Source organism: Tachypleus tridentatus, chromosome 10 (assembly GCF_004210375.1).
Source record: "Tachypleus tridentatus isolate NWPU-2018 chromosome 10, ASM421037v1, whole genome shotgun sequence".
Taxonomy (NCBI): domain Eukaryota; kingdom Metazoa; phylum Arthropoda; class Merostomata; order Xiphosura; family Limulidae; genus Tachypleus; species Tachypleus tridentatus.
In genome coordinates, this window is record NC_134834.1 from 68,474,440 (window position 1) to 68,497,285 (window position 22,846).

At 31.1% G+C, this 22,846-nt stretch overlaps 1 protein-coding gene across 4 annotated transcripts; it reads right to left on the reverse strand.

Annotated features, from left to right (window-relative positions):
• Positions 1-670: 670 nt before the first annotated feature.
• LOC143229494 (uncharacterized) lies at positions 671-22,313 on the reverse strand. Of its 4 annotated transcripts, none has more exons than XM_076461887.1 (5): positions 22,151-22,313; positions 21,008-21,560; positions 14,320-14,421; positions 3,698-3,857; positions 671-3,041 (listed from the first exon to the last, which is right to left on the reverse strand). In XM_076461887.1, the coding sequence occupies exons 2-5, from the start codon at positions 21,501-21,503 to the stop codon at positions 2,960-2,962; spliced, it is 840 nt and encodes a 279-aa protein (XP_076318002.1). In that variant the 5' UTR covers positions 21,504-21,560; positions 22,151-22,313; the 3' UTR covers positions 671-2,959. The 4 variants fall into 4 exon arrangements, with proteins under 4 accessions (XP_076318002.1, XP_076317999.1, XP_076317998.1 ...); XM_076461884.1 differs by having other exon boundaries at positions 14,314-14,421; positions 22,151-22,300; XM_076461883.1 differs by having other exon boundaries at positions 14,314-14,421; positions 21,981-22,281.
• Positions 22,314-22,846: the final 533 nt, after the last annotated feature.

Here is a 22,846-nt window from a genome sequence, read left to right on the forward strand (position 1 = left end):
CCCCACGGCTGTAAGGGCGAGCATGTTTGGTGTGACGGAGATTCGAACCCGCGACCCTCGGATTACGAGTCGAATGCTTACCTCCTGGCCATGCCGGGCCCTCTATAAACTTACATCGATGACAGAATTACTGGGTTTTATCAAGAAATCACAAAGCTCTTTTAGCTCAATACAATATATTTATACTACCGTATTCACAGCTTCTAACACTAAGTTTAGAGTTTTAAGATTTACTACCTAGTTGTATCTGGTATAAAACTTTCGAGTTTCTTTTTTCCTTCTTTATTATTATTTATTGTCTTCAGAAGTTAAAGTTCTTAATCCTTAAAAATCGTTTGTCAATGCATATGCTTATTGAATAGTTTTTGCATAAATAGATTTAAAAACAACTTTTAATATTTAATTTTAAAAAGAAACAAAATTAACACTGTATATTTATATAGTATTGTGTGTGTCATATCTCAATCGGGCTGACAAGCCATACTTTTGGGATAAAGGCCTTGTCAACACTGGATATAGCACTTTTCACTTTTAAGTTCTTAGACTTCATAACGTAGTTTTCTCGTTGTGGTTGTTAGGCCAGCTCCAGCTGTTTGCTGGCTTGTCGGTTTTTGTGATTGATAAAGTTAGTGGAAATAAAATAACAATAATAAAAGATAAATAGTAGGAGTTATAAACAAAACATATAAATTTATTAACCCTTAACCAAAAACTACAATAGTGTGTAAACTATTTCAATACAAATGACAATAATTACAATTAACCTACTTAATATCGTTAACGGGAGAGCAGTCAGTCGATCACGAAAACTTATAATACAAATAGCACCACCACTAAACGTAGCACGATGATCCCTGGTATTTGTCAAGACTTCGGCGGATATAGTGTGGCGGAAATTTTTCTTTGAATTCACTCATACATTCTTAGTATTACGTTTGTTATATTTTATGTAAATCTGTTTATAAAACGAGATCCACGGAGTTCAATTAAATGATAGAAATCATAATACCACATGAACTGTAACACGTATAAAAAACAACAAAAACAACGCGCGAGTTATATTTTTGAAAAAGAAAACCGGTCATTTGTAAATGACAATAAAACACAGAATATATGCACCACATCTTTCTACTTCTTAGATTTACATATCTATTACTTAACATTTTAATCAGTAATGACCAAACTAATTATAAAAAAAAGTAATATGACTGCTGGTTCTTTTGTGTGTGTGTGTGAGAGGGTGAGAGTGACTTATTTAGTCATCCAAAATAATGCAATGAAAATATTACCTTTCTGTATGCAACTTTGAAAATTCCACGTTCATCTTTGTTTCAAAATGTTCTAAACATTCAAATAACTTCATTTGAACTTGAAATCATAAATGAACCAATAAGTATTTAAATTTAAAAATGTTCATTTACAAGTTTATATAACAAGTACAATATACTTTCAGCATATATACAATGAATTCATTATATGACTTACGACTCACTAAATTAATAACATGGCTCGCTGTTAAAACAATCTACAATCTTTTATTACAAACTTTGTCACTCACTGATAGAAAACATCTGTAACACGATTTTTTAGTTAGCAGTAAACAAAACAGACACTCTTTTTACTAAAATTCAAAATCACAAAGCCAACCCACTGGTTTGTTCTCTAATAAATTTAATTTTCTTAGATTGCCTTTTAACCCAACAACTGTGTTATTGAATATATGGCTTTAGGTTACCTCTGCACACAGAATTAGATTTTACAGAAGTTGATGATAAAGAGTTAATTTATTCATCTTTTGCTACATAGGCTGATTAATAAAAACTGTTAAAAGATTTTATATTACTCTTATTTTTAAAATTAAGGCTACATAAAATGTTAACTTTCAATATCTGTTTTAAATATTTAAAAGCCAAATTTTGTAATGTTTGCTTTTTTAAAAGTAGAACACCACTACCTATAGTGCTTTCATTATTCTGTGAAACAATAAAAAAACGTCTTCTGTTGTAGAATGGCATGGCCTCAGAAGGTAATGACAAAATTTTAGATAAATTACTTAAACCCAAACATTGGCTGAACAACACATGGGAACAATGCTGTCACATTAACCATATCTCAGATTTATAATACAATTAGGAGAAGAAGTTAAATGAATGGAAGAAAATATGATAATCTGAATCAGATATTCTTACTAAAATGTGTAACATTTTACATCTTTCCCAAAATAAATGTAAAAAAGAGCACACTTTAAATGGCAAATAAAGGTTTAAAATTATAAAATTGACAAGGAAAAAAACATGTCTGAAGCCTTCAGTGTTAAGGAAATAATAAGCTTTTTGTACACACAAGGTTCTAAAAGGAAGTAGTACATGAATGATGTGTCACCCTCCTATTGGTGTAGGACTAAGTCTAATGCTGACTGCATAATAGTAGTGTGAAGTAATAGCTAGCAGTTCTATGGAGACTGAGTAGTACTCCTTAAAAATATGTAGCAAAAGTCACACTACAAAAAACATTTAAATAACTGTAAAAACATAAGATTCACTCAAACATTTCCTATTATAAACTTTCACCTTTTTAACAAAATTGCTTTTTTATGAGTTACACACTAAAGTATCATGGTAAAAATAATTAATAATTAATTATACATATATATTTAAGACAAAAAAGTTTATATACTTTTATATATATTTATATATAAACTTGTTTGAAGACATGTCAGAAACCACTGTTATCATGCATAACATAACATAACATTATTTTACATCTTTTAATCTAAAACTTTCATTAATAAAGATGTCCTGTAACATGACTTAGAGGATAAAATATTTTCAATAAAAGTGGATAAAATAAAATCAGTGAATAAAATCTTTTCAACTTCATATGACATATGAAATAAAAACATAGCTTAAAGATTAATACATCAAACATTTTTTATCAATGTTTAAGCTCCCGAGTTTCTTCAAGAAAAAGGTGGAGGTTTTTTTGATGCTAATGGAATAATTGGTTTTGCTGGATCAAATTTAACAGGATCATCATCTTCCCTAGAAAATAATTTTGTTAAATGACTGATTAGGAATCATCCAATGATGAAAGTTATATATCCTAATTACTACGTATGACATAATAATATTTACACAATCAATGCTACAGGTAAAACTTATAATTGTTACAAATCCTGTATTACTTCTTAGGAAAAAAAAAACATAAGTAGCAAAATCTCAATGAAAATCTTTCAATTATCAAAAGAGTTGGTCAAATGTCTAACTTAAAAAAGTCTTCCAAAGTTTTAACTAACAAATAACTGTAAAACCATTCAACAATTTATTGGCTGATGAATTTTACAAACGTTTAAAGTTACTAAATTTGAAAACTTGGTTTTCTGGTTGTTTTTTTTTAGCAGGTTGGTAAGAAAATACATAATGCTTGCTTTTTAATTGTCCAAACCAGTTGTGTTTAAATACCTAATTTTCACACAAAGTTAAATATTCATTGGTAATCCATCATAGGGAGAAAACAGGTAATTTCAATCAAGGATGTATGTTCTAAATTATTGACCATTCAAGAGTTAAAAGTAGTGGGAGTTAATTAAGTCAGAGTAAAAGAAATGTAAATACTAGTTGACATTTTGATCAATATATTTGATACTGTAATTTATTTTCACATAATGTTTTTGAATGATATAAATATTTACACTTACTTAGCTACAAGACGAATATATATAATTGTCTTTCTGTCCTCATCAGTTTCTATATCTTTGGCACTTTCTTTTTTCTTTTTTGACTGCTTGCCTTGAAGAGCAACTGCTCCTGAACACCAGTTGTCTTCAACTGACCGAGATATTCCCCTTTCATCATCACCTATAATGCAAAGAGAAATTACCTCTGGAATCATCACTGAAGTGACAAAAAAATTCTGTCACTGAAAAATGCGTGAGTAAAAGAATCTACCTTTCAATGAATTTAACACCAACTAAACATCTGATGAAACAAATAACTAATTTATATAATAAGAAAAGATCTATTATACTCTAACTAATATTGTAGTATTCACATACAGTTACGTCTAACATTAAAGTCAGAAGTTTTTAAAAAATAGACATTCAGGACTGTTAAAAGAATAAACTGTATATAACAATAGAGGAACATAATAAAACACAGATAAATTTGGAAATACAGTATTTTTTATTTACAATAATTGTAATAACATTCACTGCATCACTCAACTCTTCATAGAACAAATACCTATTGGTTTCTATTATTCTCACAGATCATCTTCCTCTGTAAGTTTCCTCTAGTATTTGCAGACTTTATCTCTCAATATTCACCTATTTCCTTATTCTCAAGGCAGCTTTCTGTTTCCCTTTGTGGAGAGAATCTCTTCAATCTCAATGATTACCATTATCATTGGTGTGCATCTGCTGTCTCCTTGGCCAATGATATAGCTGTTGTTGACTGTTATCAACCAATGGCACCTCACATCCGATCCTTGGTTTAGCAGTGGGCAATTTCCCTTCATGGAAAGATCTCCTACTTCTCCGCTAACTTTCTCAGCAAATGCCTGCTATATCACCTTCTGTCTAAAATAAGTTTGTGTTGATAGATTTCATCTAACAACAGAGTCTGACACCTTTTCTAACTCATTCCAACTGTAAATACTTGAAGTTCTACATAGAAAGCCTCCCCAAGTCTTGGATGCTCTGTGCTGCACATCACACCAACAATCTTTAATTAACAACATTCACCTATTTTGAAGCCCAAGTATGTAGCAATGAGGTTACGACCATGACAGACCTTTGCAATATTGAAGAAATTCTAAGTTTCAGGAAAGGACTTCCCAGGACATAGCCGTAATACTTCTAGACTGCATTGCCTTGGCTCCTGGACTACACTACTTCTAGTCTGTACATCCCCTTGTCATATATAAAATATTATTGCTATGAAAGCTATTACTTTGGGAATACAAGTGGTTGAAGAGTTCAGCTACATACACACCTGAAAAGCATGAACCTTCACAATAAGAACATCTGTGATGATGTTACCAAAATACCTTCTCACTGCTATACTTCATGCAATAGAATGTGGTCAATGACTAATTAATGAATCTGGGTCTTAAGTGTAGTTATAATGAGAAAAAACTGTTGTTTACTTCAGGGATTTTCTGTATCCAAACTGAAACAAAAATAAAAAAACAGACATTTCATGGTATCCTCCTGTACCATAGCATGCACAGCACTCTTACTTAATTAATAGTTACTATTAAACATGTACAAACAATGCCTAATTATAAATGTGTTACGAAAGGCTACAGTACTAGATACTTAACAGCTACCAGTACAAATAAAGGGAATCATTTTAATTTATTATATGAATAAATTCTCCCCCTTATTCTACTATTCCCCTGCTATTCTACTAATATACTATATTTGTTTTTGGTGTAGTATATTATCAAAATTTACAGTACTTTATCATAAAACCCAAGTTATTTAATAGTACATAAAGAACTGTAAATTTTGATAATATATTACATCAAACAAACAAATATTAGTATAAGGCCTGTGATGTAACTTCATTCTTCACCACACTTGAATGAATGAAACCTAAACAGTGTTCAATCTTTCACAAATGTACCTAGCACTGATAATACAAATATTTATAGCTTCTATGTCACAGAGTTCATAAATGTTACACTTATGAATAATGGTTACTCAGACAATTGAACATAGCAGAATTACAACCAGGTTGTAGAAAACAGTGCCAGAATCAAACACACCAACCATGCAAATGAAGCTTGTCAGCTCTTGAAACTCAGAACTCTACTACAGGTCCATCCCATGCATTAATTAAATGTTATAAGGCAACCAATTAGAAGTTAACTAACAAAGATATAACTTCCAATAATTACTTCTTTGGAGTATATGCATTGCAACACGACATTACAAAAGCACAAAGGAATCTAAAAATAACATAAAGGTACCAGAGGTGAGAAAAATTGTTTAACTAAAAAACTAAAAGCAAGTGAAAATTAAAAAAAGAATTTTCAAAATAAAAATAAACTACATTGAAATAAAATTATAATGTTCACCAATTACATAATAATTCAGAACAAAAACCCATTAAGAAAGAAACAACATAGTAATGGAATTGAATAAAAATACACACAACTGAATTTGAAATCAAACAATCAGTAAAAACTGGTGAACTGAAACAAACCAACCCAAAATAAAACATGAGTGCAGCACAAAATAAACTTTGAATAAACTGAAGATGACAAGAATATAATAAGAGGAAGATTGTTCACAATATTTACTAGCTTTACTGACCTTGCAACAGGTAAAGGATGTTGAAATGTCACTCCAAGATGTGGTAATTATTTCTGATGAAAACTGTCCAGATTGTTGTTACATGTTATGACCATGATAGACACATAATATACCATAAACAGTTGATAAGGTAGGCACTTGAAATAAGTGATACTACTCATTGTCTACAATTATTATGGGAGTTACCTACAATGTTGATTCATAATAGAAATGCATCCATGACAAAAGATATTTAGGTCCTGTGGTGATTTATAGTAATTCTTTCATTGAAATATAAAGTTTAGCAGTTCACAAGACACATGTTGCCTCAGTGAAAATTCAGGACTGAAATTTCCTGTCCACTTAATTTGTGACAGACAAGCAGTTCAGTAGGTGAAACAAAATTAATTGTCATGATCTAAAAACTTTTCTGGGCAAGATGTAGTCCACATGCTACATCTTACAATATTAATGGTGAATACATCTCCTTCTCCTACAATAATATGTTTATCTAAAATGCAAATAAATGTCCAATCCACCTAGCTTCTCTGAGAGAATGAACACAGAGATACAATAGCCAAACTACTGACTGCACTGGCACTTGGAAACAGGCTCAGCTATCAGCAAATATACTGACCTCAAAATACATGTAATTTGTGATGATGAAAAACCCACTTGAAATAAAAATGTATCTCAGAATGTCTGGTATAGGTATTAACACTTTTACCAAAATAAAACAGAAAACAATGTTTGATCTTCTTGGGTCATCTTCAGGTTAACAAAGAGAGAGGCTGACTGTTGCAGGGCATGTCCTAGGGATGAGAGTGCAAAAGGATACGGGATTGTAGGGAGTATGTCAGTTGCATGTTAGGCTATTAATCAGTATAGGTATAAAGGTGTTCCTCTATATTGCTTTAATTTTGGTCTTAGTTGCTGTATAAGTAGGACTTTGATTTTGCATTTGTTTATATTTGTTTCCTTACTTAAGATCTGGGTGTTTACTATGATTATGTTGTATTTATTTGATTTGTTGTGTTGAAAACGCATCTGAAGGTGCTTTTGTATTATTTGAATCTGGTTTCTATTTTTCTATTTATTTCTTTAATGTAGAAGTTGTGGCAGTTGTAGTTTTGCATAGTATGGATTGTATTTTATAAGCAATGTTGATGTTGTGTTTTGTTATAAGTTTTTTTCCCCAATGTTGGTTATTTTTTCATTGATGTTCAAAATATATGGTATGAAGTAGTGTAAGGTTTTGTAGCTTGTTGTATCTTGGAATTTATTGTTGTTGGTCTAGGTGTGTGCATGTAATATTTCAATGGTTTTAGGAGGAAATTTGTTGATATTGATGAAGTGTTGTTTTATTTTGTTGATTTCATCATTAATTTTATTGGATGAGCATAGTTTTGTGGATGTATTTATTTGGTTTCTTAATATCTTGAGTTTTTGTTTTGTTTCATGAGCTGAGTCCCAGGGAATGTATGGGCCAGTATGGGTGATTTTTCTATGGATTTATTTTTTTAATTGTGTATGAGTTATTTTGATCTCGAGGTTAAGAAATGCTATTTGGTTAGTTTTTTCCTGTTCACAAGTGAACTTATTTTATAATTAGTCACTAAGGTTTCCGAATATTTAGTAGCCTGTGTTCACAACACCACCTTTCCTTCTAATTAAACATTATTTGAATAAAAAGTAAAAGTCATACCTGATTTAGGAATTGGAGTCACATAGCTGGCATAAAAAGTACACCTTACTTGTACTATAACTAAATGTAACTCACATAACCTTCATGTAGAACTTACTATCTTCTTCAGAAATATTACTGAGAGGGAAAAAAATGATCAGTAACATTTGTGGAGTTTGGAAGTCCTGTACAAGACTATTTATGAAAATATTCAGTAGCATGCACATGGAAGCTACAAACAATAAGTAACTTCAACTAAGTGGGCAGTTTATTATAAATGCAACATATTATTGTTAAAATCACTGAAAAGAAACAAATAGGCAGTAAAATGCATTGATAGTTTGTATTTACTTGAACAAGAGAAGTACACCTTGCTACTATATCAATGTACAATTGTGAAATATTCTAAGTACCTTCTGTTACTTCCCACTATTCAGTTTTACTTTGGGCTTGCTACCTGGTGTTCTTAGTTTCTATATAAGGTAAAACTGCATTAGCAATATTCATATCAGGATCCTATGCAGGTAACAAGTGTTCAATGAGCCTCTTTTGATGGCATCCTGCAATGAACTTTCCACTATATATTAATTTAAAACCTACTCTTGTTTTACTATAGTTTTCTTTTTTGCATATGATGTGTATTCTTGACTGCATGTTACCCATGTCCTGCTTGTTCTCGAAATTTGTAGAAGATTCTTTAAAATAAGAATTAACAATGTTTAAACTTCAAACACATGCATGATTCATATAAAAGCAGCTAGCTGAGAGTCAGAAGAAGAATATTATTGGTCAGAGTGCTATAGGCCTCAGAAGCTATAATTGTGATTGATGCCTATTAATTGGAAAACTGCAGAATTTGACCAGGAACGTTTATAGATTAAAAACTGTTTAACTTCAATGAATTACTTCTCATGTTATTATTTCTGTGACAACATTAAATATCTTTTTCAGGAAAATTCTGCTAGTAAGGATATGGGGCCAAACAAGAACCAAGCTAGCTAGCTTAAGCAAAGTGTAAAAATATCAACTCATAATTAATGTACTCAGTGTGGACCTGGATCATCATTAGAATATTCGGTTCCAGGCCAGATATAAGACTCAGTATTACCTGTAAGTTTACAAATCTGTTGCATATAAACCAATATTTATAATAACTATTGTTACAAATTGAATTGTTGTCTGTATATCAAAATATATTTGTATTAAGAAAGAAAATTCTGTGCATCAATCTTGTTGGCATGTATCATAAATTTGAAACATATTAACATTCACTTAACTTACAAATTCAAATATAAATTTCTGGCTATTTGAAATAGTAATATGTTAATATATGTCGCATAATAAATTGGAGACACATCCAAAATAAATTATAACATGTCGTAATTCTCAGGATAATAATGCCTTGTTGGAAAAAAAAAGAATGAATTTCTACCTGTCTTGTTCCTGAGTTAGCATCATTATGTAATTCAGTTGATATAATTGGGAAGAGACTGTGTTGGTGTTTAGATTTTGTTTTTTAATTCACTAGCTATAGGTAAAGGCTGTTAAACTGCAAGTTAAACTGTACTGAATAGTACATATACTTATGTTTTCTCCAGGCTTTTATCAAAATTTAATCTTTTGTAAACCTACATTCCATGCTTAAGAAGCAAAACTACTGAGACAACAAACTTTAAGATGTATATTTTGTCATTTTCTATTCAGACAACCCTTCATAGCCAACTGTTTTAGTCTATATGTGTTGGTTTGATTTCAGTGAATCAAATGAATAAATCATTTTCATCAAATGATTGTTACCACTAGGTCACATCACTGCTGCTCTTTGTTTTTCTGTAAGGAAGTTAACCATCAGAAGTTCTTTTGCAATATCCTGGATTCCCTTAGACACTTATCAACCTCCTTCCCAAGAATGGTGATAGATTTTGCTCTAAGAGAATGCTGTTCTTAATCTTTGCTGATTTATCTGTACCAAAGTGTAGCTTAATAACTAAATTTGTCATACTAAGGTACTCTGACAACAAGCTGAAAACTATCAAATATTCGTAACATAATAAATTCCAGAAATTTTATGGAGATAATAAATCACATACAGGAAAGGAAAACAAGAAACATTAGTGAACAAATAACAGAGAATCTTTGTTCACAAGTAAATAAATACTGGGATTTTAACCTATTTTCTTCTATTTCCCACAATAAATTAAGGTTGCTGGAACCGAAGAAAACCATATCTGCACAAGATGAAGACAAAACTCAGAAAAATTATGAAGATACCATACTGTTACATATACTATGTTTCCAGTATAGCATTTCATAAACCTTAGTTTACCTGTGTCAGTATTGTCATTTTCATGTTCAAGAGAGACGAACTTTATAAGAATTTGTACAAATATTGTATATCACTCTTTAACTTGAGTATAACAGAGTAATTGTCATTGTAAGTTACTTTTTTTTATCTTTTTAAGGGAGAGACCTTGTGCAAACTTAACACTTTACATCTCATTTATATTACATAACATGAACATGAAAGTTTAGAAAACACTATTAATTATATTAATTATACTATTAATTATTATTATTATTGACTATAATTCAGTAGTTATGTTCTTCATTAATTACTCAAGAGTAAAATGTGATGACTGTCAAAATTTCAGCCAAAGTGAAAACTGGCAAAAAACAATACAGAGAAACATAAATGCTGAGTCTGTAATTTTAAAATATATATTAGACAAATATTATGCAACTAGTCACAAGTCACAAAACATATGCAGTAGTTTTATGCCCTTTGCTTAAAAATTTTCCTTATTCTATCATTTCTTTATGTGCCATTTAAGTTACACTTTCTGACAGATATTGTGTGTTAAACTAAATAAATCCTGGTCTATTTAAGAAAAATTCTTTGTGCATAGATGTAACTTTATTTAATAAATCTACATGTATGTAACTTCTTTTAACAAAACCACATTTAAGGTAAACAATAAAGTAAATTAATGGTATTTACGATAGTGTAAACAGTATGAAACAGTTATGATCGTTCAGCATATGGCAAGGTTTAACAAATTGTAAGAAAGAAATTTGGAAAAACAAAGAAAAGAGTAGTTAAAGATATTTATTGCAGTCTAGAAGATAAACTGAAGCTAAGTTATTGCAAAGTAGAGTAAATGCAAAGCTGTAATAAAGGCAAACTTAGCAGAATACACAGAAATGCTGAATGCATGTTCACATAGTGATAAGCATATGATTTTGAATGAACTATGCATGTGCATTTTAGACCTAAATAAAACAAGAGGATATAAATCTATATTCAATGTAATGTTCACGTTCTTTTGATGATGTTTGTTATAAAAATGCATATTTTAAGTTTTTGTCTGAGAACAATCTTCGTATTATTATTTCTTCTCCTACACGGATAACCAATGTTACTAATTCTTGTATTGATCATTTTTTAATTAGTGGAAATACTATTAAAAATTGTTATTCTTATATTGTTGAGAGTTTTTTTGACCGATCATTTTCCAATTGTTTTATGTATAGACATTTTATCGGATCTAGAACATGTCTCAAATGTTCAAAAGATTAAGTTTAATGAATTGAGTTCTTGTTTGAATTTTTCAGATTGGTCCTGTGTTATGAATTGTTCTGATGTTAATGTTGCTTATGATAATTTTGCTGAAGTGTTAACTGATTGTATTCAAAGTTGTACTACTACTGTTTCTGTGTCACGAAAGTTTAGAAAAATTAAGCCATGGATTACCAGTGAATTGGTTTTGTTAATGATTAAAAGAGATAAGTTAAAAAGAAAGTACATCAATTTCCTGATGATATTTATCTAAAGATTAGATTTAAGTGTTTAAGGAATTATGTTGTTAGCTTGACCCGTAAGACTAAATGGACTTATTATCATAACCTGTTTAAGAATGCTAAAACTATTAAACAGAATTGGAATATTGTTAACTCTATTATTGATGTTAAAAAAAAAATAAGAAATTTTGTAATTTTGGTACTACTGATTTATCTGATTTGAATTATTTTTTTGTTAATGTTGCTAAATCTACTTGCTCGATCCTAAATTTTGTTCTCAGGGCATGCCTCCTGCTCCTTCTTCTTCTTGTTACATATATCCTGTTACTGTATCTGAAACTATGAATAATATTTTCTCCTTATCAAATTCAGCTTCTAATGGTGTAGATGGTGTTTCGGTTAAGATTTTGAAAGCTAATGCTAATCTTTTGCACCAATTTTGACTTTTTAATTAATTTATCTTTTACTCAAGGGAAGTTTCCTAATGCTTTAAAGTTATCATTGGTCATTCCTATTTATAAATCTGGTAATATTTCTGATTTTACGAATTATAGACCTATTTCCTTATTAATACATTTCTCTAAACTATTTGAAAAATCTATGAAGATTAGAATTTTATCATTTCTTGATAGACATTCAGTTTTGTCTCCTTCTCAATTTGGCTTTCGGCCTGGGCTTGGAACGGAGGTTGCTGTTGCTAAACTTGTGGGAAGTATTACAGAAGCTTTGGATTCTGATCTTCATCCAATTGCTGTTTTTCTTGACTTAGCCAAAGCTTTTGATTCTGTTAATCATAAAATATTGTTAAATAAATTATCTTATTATGGTTTTAGAGGCATTGTTTTGATTGGTTTTTTCTTACTTTCACAATAGAAAGCAATCAGTTTGTATCCATAATAATTATAGTGATTGGCTTACAATTAATGTTGGAGTACCACAAGGTTCTGTTCTGGGCCCTTTATTATTTCTCATTTATATAAATGATATTCTTTACCAACAGTTTTTTGGAGATATCCAAGCCTATGCCGATGATATTGCTGTTGTTTATAGTAAGCCAAATCTAATTAATGAAGCCATTATTTCTAGTGATCTTAATAAAATTAAAATTGGCTTTTCTGTAATGACTTATCCTTAAATATATCTAAATCTTTTCTTCTTCAGTTTAACCTTTATGGTGTCATTCCAGCTTTTCCTTCTATTTTTATCATTCTAGTGATTGTTATACTTACCCTAATTGTAAGTGTCCCAAATTGACTCAAGTTTCCTCTGTTAAATATTTTGGAATTATTTTAGATCGAAAATTAAATTGGCAAATTCATATTAATTCTTTAGTTAATAAATTAAAATATAGTTCTATGCTAATTTTGAACTTAGTCATTGTGCTCTTATCATATTTTGTTAAGTGTATATTATGCTCTCTTTCAATCTTTCTTACAATATTGTATTTCAATTTGGGGTGGCACATATAAGACTTTTTAATTCCTATTCACAAGTTGCAAAAAAGTGTTTTCTCTCTTATTTTACTCATAGGCTTGATACCGATTTCAGTAAATTTAACTCCCCTCTTTCATATGATAAACTTTATTTATATTTTTAGCTTTATCTACATTGCATGTTTCTTTTTTAATAGGCCTTTTAAAGTCACTTCATATTTTACACGACTTCAATCTTTTTTTCCAATTAATGTACCCACACCACGTAAAACAGTTACACTTCATCAATATCTTTATTTGGCACCTCGTATTCATAATTTTATTCCTTATAGTATAAGATCTTCTATTAATCGTGTTAATCAAAAGAAATACTTAAAACAATGGATCTTAAATACTGATGATAATATTCTGGGAACTTTACATTGATTTTGTAAGTTTTGATTTTACATTTTTATGTGTTTAACCATCACAGGACGAGTTAACTCTTTGTTGATGGTTTTATAATGATATTTGATTTTTTGTGTCTAATTTATTGCTTAATAAATTTATTATTATTATTATTATTATTATTATATTTTAGAAGTTACACATGGATGAAATGCTGTTTGTGTGAAATACTCTGCAAACAAAAAAACTAAATTTGAAATCAAAGCCAGTCATCATGTGATAATAGTGGCATTGTGCCATTGTATGCCATATTCATTGCACTGAAAAATCTGACTTAGCAAAAAGCAGGTAAGGCAATCCTGAATTGAAAAGCCAATATGCAACCTGCACTCCTCAGACAAAGACCTTTCTTATGATATCAGATTTTTAATTTCAATTAAGAAATTTGTTAGAAAGGTATGGACAAACAATTACATTATTTATGTACATACTGGAATCTAAACAAAATGCATTTATTGTGGATTACTGATTTTCATATTCACAAGTTATTTTGCATAATAAGGCTCATTCAAATTATCTAAATGTTTGAAAACTTGTACCTTACTTTTGTGTTTACATATTCTTCAAGATAATTATTTTTTAGTGTTAATCACTTTAACAACCCTTGTTAGTCATATTTTGATGAAAAGGTAGAATCTTGTTTCTTTACTCACACATACCATGAAATGTCTCCGTAGCATTATCCTCTTTTCCTGAAACTTCTGGATAACCAAGAACATTGTCTAAAATGTTCAGCAACTTGTTGTTGAAAGCACATTCATCTAGTAAAAAAAAGAAAGTTTGTTACTCATGTCATCAAGTCATAGGTATGAAGGATCTTCATCTTTAAATTTTTGGAATTGCAATCAACAAATTTATCTCAGAAAGTAGAGAGAATAATTTCACTCAAGGACAGTTACTAAAGAAAACAAAAACTTGTGTTAATCATAAAAGTCTGAGTAAAAGGAAATACATCCTAGATTACAATCCTTGGTGCAAAATCAATAATATTCTGAACATTTCCAGAGTCAGCAATAACTTCTAGATATATAACCTAAAAGAAAACAAAAAAACTACTCAATAGTTTATTTTGTCCAAGGGAAACAATTGAAGAATTTATTAAATCTGATTACTGTATGAAAGTCTAACTAGAAAAAAATGTTAATGACATACTATTTTGAATAAGAATCAAATATTGCAAACCAGAAGTTTTTGCTTTGGTTGAACAGTTTCCTAAATTTTGATATGTAAAGTAATGTGAGTGTGTTTTCTTATAGCAAAGCCACATTGGGCTATCTGCTGAGTCCACCAAGGAGAATTGAACCCCTGATTTTAGTGTTGTATATCCAAAGACTTACCACTGTACCAGCAGGGGACAAACCAAAAGTAGATTAAGCAATGTTGGATATACAAGACTGTTAAGTTTAAGAGTTATTATTTAGTTTATTTAGTGATTTAATATTTAATGATTACTTATTTTTCATAACTAGGGTGTTATACATTTATTATTCTAAAAGCAATAGTTATGACAAATTTCATTACATAACCCTGTACGAGTCATACACATTATGAATGTAGTTTAATTGTAGTACTAGGCTTTTGTAGCATAGCTAATATCATTTTACTCAAAGCTTCTACATTTTTCTTCTTATGTTTAATACTGTTGTCACTAATGGCCAGATATTTCTAGAGTTTTAAGATACGTTATAAATATGTCCAGATGAAGAAAAAAATTAAGAAAGACAGAAAGTAAAAGGGAAGCTATACAGCATGATTGTCAATTTAGCTGTAATGGGTGGTATCTTGAGTGAGTTTCAGAGTCTGTATTACAACAACAGATAATGAATAATAATTTATCATTTCAGTTGGGTCCTAAAGTAATTGAACCAGACTGTGTGGACTTTTGATGGAAAAGAGAATTATTTAAAGCTCTATATTCAGCTGTGGTAAACAATGGTGTATAAAATTTTTGTTCCTATAGATTTGATTTGTTTTGAATATATTTATCATTTTAAAACAAGTGGATTGTGTGGTGTCTACTTATTGTTGACAAGACATTTACACCTACTGCAAAGAATCTGGCTTTATAAAAACCTGTTATTGGTGAGGCAACCAGAGTTATATAGTGATAAATGATGGTCACAGAGGTGAAGGATAGCAGAAATAAGTAGGCCTATATATGGATAACTGTAGTATCAGCAAATATATTGAAGTTTAAAATCATACTACTTAACCATGTTAACAGATTTTGATGAATGGATTGAAAGAAGTGAGTAACTTGGCCTCAAAGATGGTGAACTAGAAGAGTCTGTTAAAGAACAATAACTAGAGGGATAGAGAGGTGGAGAGACAAAAAGAAAGGAAGAAAGATTGAAGAAAAGGAGAGACTGAAAATAAAATAAGAGCAGAAACTGTGATTGACATACTCACCCAACAGATAGAGCAAAGACCCAAAAATGACAATAAGTTCAGGTCCAGCTGACTCAAGCTGCCCAAGTGTGATGAACACAAAGACAGCGTGAATGATTTCCTGTAGAGATATGAAAGGCTCACCCAAAGTCAAAACTGGGACAAAGGTAACTATGTAGTGTGTCTCAGCCAACTTCTCACAGTAAAAAACCTACAAGTGTATGCAAGCGTGATATCAAAAGATGCCATGGACTATGATAAGTTATAATTGGCCTTGATGGAATGTTATGAATAGGCTTAAGATTTTCACAAGACATTGAAAGAAATCAAACCCAACACTGGAGAAACTATTTCAATTTGTGGCACATTTATGGTGTTATTCATGTGCTCAACTAATACATCACTGTTCATAAAGAAGAGAGTACCAAAAGATGAGGACAAGATGATCGAGTGGTCAGAACAATATATGGAAGCCCTTGGAGGGAGCATAACTGGCAAGTCCAAGTATCAGGTCCTCCCAAAAATTTAATACAGAAAGTGCGTCATCATTTCTATCTTTGTAGAAGGCTTTAATGATTAAAATATATACTAAGATGTGTATAAAAATGTTCTGAAAAATAAAAGGAACTAACCGAACTCCAATTTTTCTGATCATTAATCAGATAAACCCTGAGGAACACATTAGAAATATAATACTTTATGAGCTTAAAAAAAAGGTAATAGTGCATCAGAAACTACACAAAACATTGAAGGTGATTTCAGAAGTTAAGATCAGGTGATTAACTACAGCTTAAGTGATGCACCACGTTCAGGTCATCCTGTTGAGTTTAATGATGACTTGTTGCTGGCTGCACTTGATGACGATTGTGGTGTAACAGATGAAGGACTAGCACAGAAGCTTAATTCAACCAATTTAGCAGTTCACCGTCATCTGCAACAGCTTGGAAAGGTGTCAAAGCTTAGAAAATAGGTCCTTACATTATTGATTAAATAACATTAAAAGCATTTTAAATCCTTTCCCTTTTTCTGAACCTAAAATCAGACATTACTTGAGGGATGACCTGATATAACCAGGCTGAAACCAAAGGCAGTTGACCAGAAACAGGATACCATCATATATGACAAGAACTAAATGGACAAAAGGGAGAAGGGATGCTATATTTGTTATAAAGTGGACAATAAAAGTCAGTCACCAACAAGCAGCAACTGGAGCTACCTGTAAAGGCAGTGCTAGCACAAAACAAGAAGAAACAGAATAGAGATAACCAATCAGACATATCAGAGGAAAGAAGTACTATTTCTATGAATAAACAGTGCACATCTGATGGTTATCTCAAAGTTAACAAATGGATCAATAGTGCCATCAGTGATTGGAGCATGTGGCAAACATTGAAAGGCACCAACAAATCACAAAATGCCAATAAGTGAAAGCTATGTTGGGAACAAATAAAGTGAGAGTTCTATGAGACACTAGGTGCAATAGTGCAGCAGCAAAAACCAATCTTGACTCTAATGGTGAGATACATCTTTGTGTACTGACTGCTGGAACAGTGAGAAGTTAATATTTTTTCAAACTGAAAATGTATTTCTGATAAATACTTCCCTCCCCTCAAAAGACTATCTGCAAAAAAAAATTTAAATGCATGCCACAAGCCTTCCACACTCCTCTACTGAAATCAAAGATTCTAACATGTCTTTCATACAGATCAAAAGGTGTCATCTTTCATCAGTAGAAAGCACCACCATTACGTTATTATATGTCACACTATGCACCACTCACAAACCATCCTTTTGAAGATTGGCGGAAGACATAAGCCAAGGAAGTTTGTGAGGAGAAATGTGGGGAGTGTAGGCAGAAGAAAGTATCTATTGGATGTACATTTTTTGTTTAGGAAAATTATAACTTCTGATATGGTACTTCCTTTTTCTCACAAAATTAGCTAAAATTCCATACTGAAAAGGAGAAGGGACTGGTGTGAGGGAAGAATACAACTTTTTCACTCCTGAACTTACTGTAGTAACCATCCTCTAAATCTTTTCCAGTAATGCAAAATATACCTTTTGAGAATACACATTGCCTTTCATTTATGATTTAGTATTTTACTAAAGAGTTTTCTACAACTTTTATCAGACTAGCAGTCTTTAATATTTCAAAAGTAAGACTACTTGAGATATTAATTTCCATGACAATAGTATTACCTCTCTTTAAAGAATGGGAGTAACATAAGCAACTTTTCAATCATTAAGCAGCTGCCTACTATATATGTACCTGCTAGAAATAAAAAGGCTTGCACATCTGAACATTGACTTCCTTTAAAATCTTGAAGAAAACAAACTTGGTTGGTCCTTGAATTTCTCAGTCTTTACACTCATCACCAAGAAATTAATATTAAGGGTATGAATTGACTAACTGGAAAGAATTATGGCTGGAAGAAAGCAGAGGGTTGTTACAAATAAAGTTCAGTCAAACTGGATTAATGTCACAAATGTTATACCTTAGGGCTCAGTCTTAGGACCATTGCTCTTTTTGATTTACATCAATGACATAGGTGAAGGAATAGTCAGTAAATTAAATTACAGCCATTCCCTTGGCTGTGGTTTCACTAGATAATGGTTAATGCCATTTTCCATTAGATCATTTAGTGAGTTGGGCAAATAAATGGCTGATACATTTTAATTACCATAAACTCAAGATAATGTATGTGGCTTATCATAATTTGAATTATAAGTATAATTTGGATGAGAATAGCCTTAACAGTGTCAAGAAAGAAAGAGATCTTTATATAATAGTTGATCAATCTCTAAAGCCTTCCAACCAGTATGCTGTTGCTAGTGGTAGGGAAAATAGGATTTTAAATTGTATCTATAAGAATATTGAATACAAGTCTAAAGAGGTTATAATTTCATTGTACAAATGACTGGTTAGGCCACATTTGGAATATTGTGTTGTCTTGAACTCCTTACCTTAAGAAATACATTGAATTGCTGGAAAAAATTCAGAAAACAGTTACTAGAATGGTTCCTGGAATGAGGAGGTCATCTTATGAGGAGAGGCTGAAATCTCTCAAACTGTTTTCTTAAAGAAAAAAAAAAAAAGTCGAGTGGGTATCTGATTAAGATGTACAAGACTTCAAAGGGCATTGATAATATCGAGTATTATCTTTTTTCACAATTAACAGTGAGAACAGTAGCACTAGTTGACACAAATATAAATTTTGGCAGGGTAGAAGTTACCTTCAGCTAAGACAATTTCATTTTAATAACAGGGTGGTTGGTCTTTCAATTAGGTTGCCACTGGATGTTGTTGAGACAGTAAATTTAAGCAAGTTTAAATAACCACTTGATAAGTATATAAATGATAAGAGCTGACTTTAAATTTTATTTAACTATTTTAATTTAGGTTAGAGAATAAAACAGCCAGGATGTACCAACAAGTCCCATGTTTTTCCAAAACATTATGTTTACATATAGTCAGTTCAGGTAAATTTCAATATTTTCCATAGGATGCTTAAAGTTAGAATTGTTGCTAATATATTCTTTTTAAAAACAGAAGAGCAGAAAACATTTAAAAATTCAGTTATCCATAATCTTAAACAGTAACTCTGCAATGAACATCAATGTCCCAGTCTTTATATTTTGTTTACCTGTAATATAAAACCCTCAAAACTGTTTTAACATTATCAACCAGCTGTTTCTCATCAGCCCTTTTGGATTTTATATTTTTTTTTAAACAAAATTCCTAGCCTTAATAGAGCTCTGTAAATCTTTCAACTTACTGACAATTTAAACTTATAGTATTTATCTCTGATTTTATCTTTTATGCCTTTAGTTAGCCAGTCAGTTAAGTTTGATCACTCATGTTATTCTTTTCCTCTTGTTAGAGACATGTCCACCTTGAATTAAAAATTTCCCCTTACCTTTCTCACATCATTTAACTCATTGTTCAGTTTACCAATGATAAGTTTCAACATTTTCTTCATGAAAATAAGGAATTGTAACTGCATTTCTTTTCACAGAGTGAATTGTTCACTAGTGAATATCATTCTTTACAACACACATTCCATGGGTCTTCTTAATTATGGAAATATTCATTGACAGTAGAGGTCATAGTGCACATGCTTGCTGCCATTTTCCATTTTACACTTCTTTACATTTTAACATATAATTAACCATTAAAACTGATGTTATACTCACTCTTCCCCCAAAGTCCCTCTACTTCAACACTTGTAATCATATCATTATTCCTGTTTAACAAGTGTAAAATGGTATACCCATTTATTGGTAGAGAAAACCATAATAAATTGCTTAAGCAAAAATCTTTTTCATTTCTAATGGGTTCCCTACAATTGAAGTTAATGTCTAAACTTAAGCCTTCAACAATTATTGCATTAGCACTGTTTGTAGCAATTTAAATAAACCATTCTATTCAATGAGGCGATCTAAGATATTTGCAATACAAATCTTTTCACCCTTTAAATATTACTTGTAATCTATATAGATTCAACCTCTGAAATACTGCATTTTATGTCTTCAATCAGAACAGATTGTAGTTCATCATCCTTTACATAAAAGCCATACCACTGTTATAAGTATGAATGTACAGGGTGGCCTGTAAGTCCCTACCCATCCATATGTTATTAGGTTATATTATATTATACTAATGATGAGTTGAAGGCAGCTGTTACCACGGCATTTAAAACAATAACCCCTGCTATGTTGAGGAAAATGTCTCACAGAACATGGGATCGCATAATATTATGCAGCGAGAATGAGGGACAGCACACTGATACACTGGATACATAAAATATATGGATGGGTAGGGACTTATGGGCCACCCTATATATTACAACAGGTATATCCATAACGGGATCAATTTTTATATTCATGATAAATAATTATTCATAATTTAATACTCATTAAAGTTGAGCAACATAATTAATATATATAAACATGGCTTACCTTCTTCAATAGAAATAGAGGACATTAACACGCGTTCTTGGATGCCATGCTTTTGTGGGATGAAAACAGCTTCAATAATACCATTGTCTTCCAAACCAAATGTTATCCCTGCCTCTACAGGTGCATCTTTAGCACGCAGAAACACAAACTTATTTTCTGAATCTTGAGGGCCATCTATATTTACACACTGGTGAGGCTGTAACTGAAGACAAGCTACCAGCTTCCCATCAACAGAAAGATCCACATTGCAAAAAGAATTTAGAAAATTTTTCAACATTATTTCAAAGTTTGAACCATTGCCCATTTCAACAATATATCCATGTTTACCTTCATAAAAATCCCCTGGTGTTAAACCAACCAAAAAATCTCCTACTTTTACATAATTCTGACACATCTTCTTCCATTCAGCCCTCTCTTCACTTGTTACAAGTTGCAATCGTTTCATTGTTTCTGTATCATTACTAATGTTGGTCTCAGAAAAATACACTCTTTCCATGTTTCAGCTTTGTTTATGAAATGGCTTCTTCCATGTATTTAATGTTGTTTTTCAAACCTAGAAATAAACTTACTCTTAAGTATGATTTGAATGAGAAAACAATGTTCTTGTTTAAATATTATTTATATACCTTAGTCAAGAATATTAGTCTTACTGTAATTAAAATTTACTTTTGCTTAGTTTAATCAATAAATTAATAAATGAACAGAACAGTCAACTGTATTTGAGTGAAACCTTAAGTCTGTACGAGATGCATACTACTGCTATTGGTAGCACAAGTATTAATTTGATCCTAAACAATATTTTATTGTGAAATCCTAAACTAAGTCACTTAGGCATTACTTACAACATCAGTACTAATTTATTTTTTAAATTTCACTCATTTTTAATTAGACTAATTATTCAACTAGTCAGGTCAATTAAAATAAAATTTATATTAATAATAACTGAATAAGATTAATAGTAAATTCTTCTCACCCAAGTTGCATCTATTCTCTTCGCATTACTGTAACTTTACTGAGCAATGCAAGTTTTACTAAATTTCTATAATACCAAGCAAAAAGTACAGATCTTTTAGTTTCGTGAATAATATTTAATTTGACAGAAAACATTCAAATAGCGATCTCGATAATTTGAATGTTACATACAATTTCCTGCCAATCTTCTTACTTCTATTCAGAGTAAAGGGTAACATAAACAAGATTTAACAGTATCGTAACTAATATTTTCTTAAGGTATATACTACAATGCGTTCTCTTCGTACCATAACGTCACTCTTGGCCATTCGCTGAAGCGTATGTAAAGCATACATCTTTCGCTATTGGTCCACAAAATCACCAATCACAAAGTGTAATTACTTATAGCAAAACGGAAGTTATGTTGGTATTTTCCAAGAGATCCTTTCTATCACTTGTGAAAAAGAAGAGATGTAATATTTGTTTTGTTTTTCGCCCAAAACTACATGAGGGCTATCTGCGGTAGCCATCCCTAATTTAGCAGTGTAAGACTAGAGAGAAGGCAGCTAGTCATCACCACCCTCCGCCAACTCTTGGGCTACTCATTTACCAACGAATAATGGGATTGATCATAACATTATAACGTCCCCATGGCTGAAAAGGCGAGCATGTTTGGTGGGACGGGGATTCGAACCCGCGACCTTCAGATTACGAGTCGAACGCCTTAACCCACCTAACCCATGCCGGGCAGAGATGTAATAAAATTGATTTTTGCATAAAATGTTTATAACTTATATTAGTGAACTGTTTATTTTAGGTAAATTAAGAAGTCATAACTGCGGTAACATATATAAGGAAAACAAGTTTTGCTGTGTTTTTTTTATATAT

Bases quoted from the DNA above. Each gene is read 5' to 3' on its own strand.
- LOC143229494 (XM_076461884.1), bottom strand. From the start codon at position 21,503: ATGGAAAGAGTGTATTTTTCTGAGACCAACATTAGTAATGATACAGAA. The intron at 3,858-14,313 runs GTGAGTAAAGAA...TTTGCATTATAG, and splicing joins GGAGACATTTCATGGTATGT to GTGATGATGAAAGGGGAATA. The intron at 3,042-3,697 runs GTAAGTGTAAAT...ATTATTTTCTAG, and splicing joins TATATTCGTCTTGTAGCTAA to GGAAGATGATGATCCTGTTA.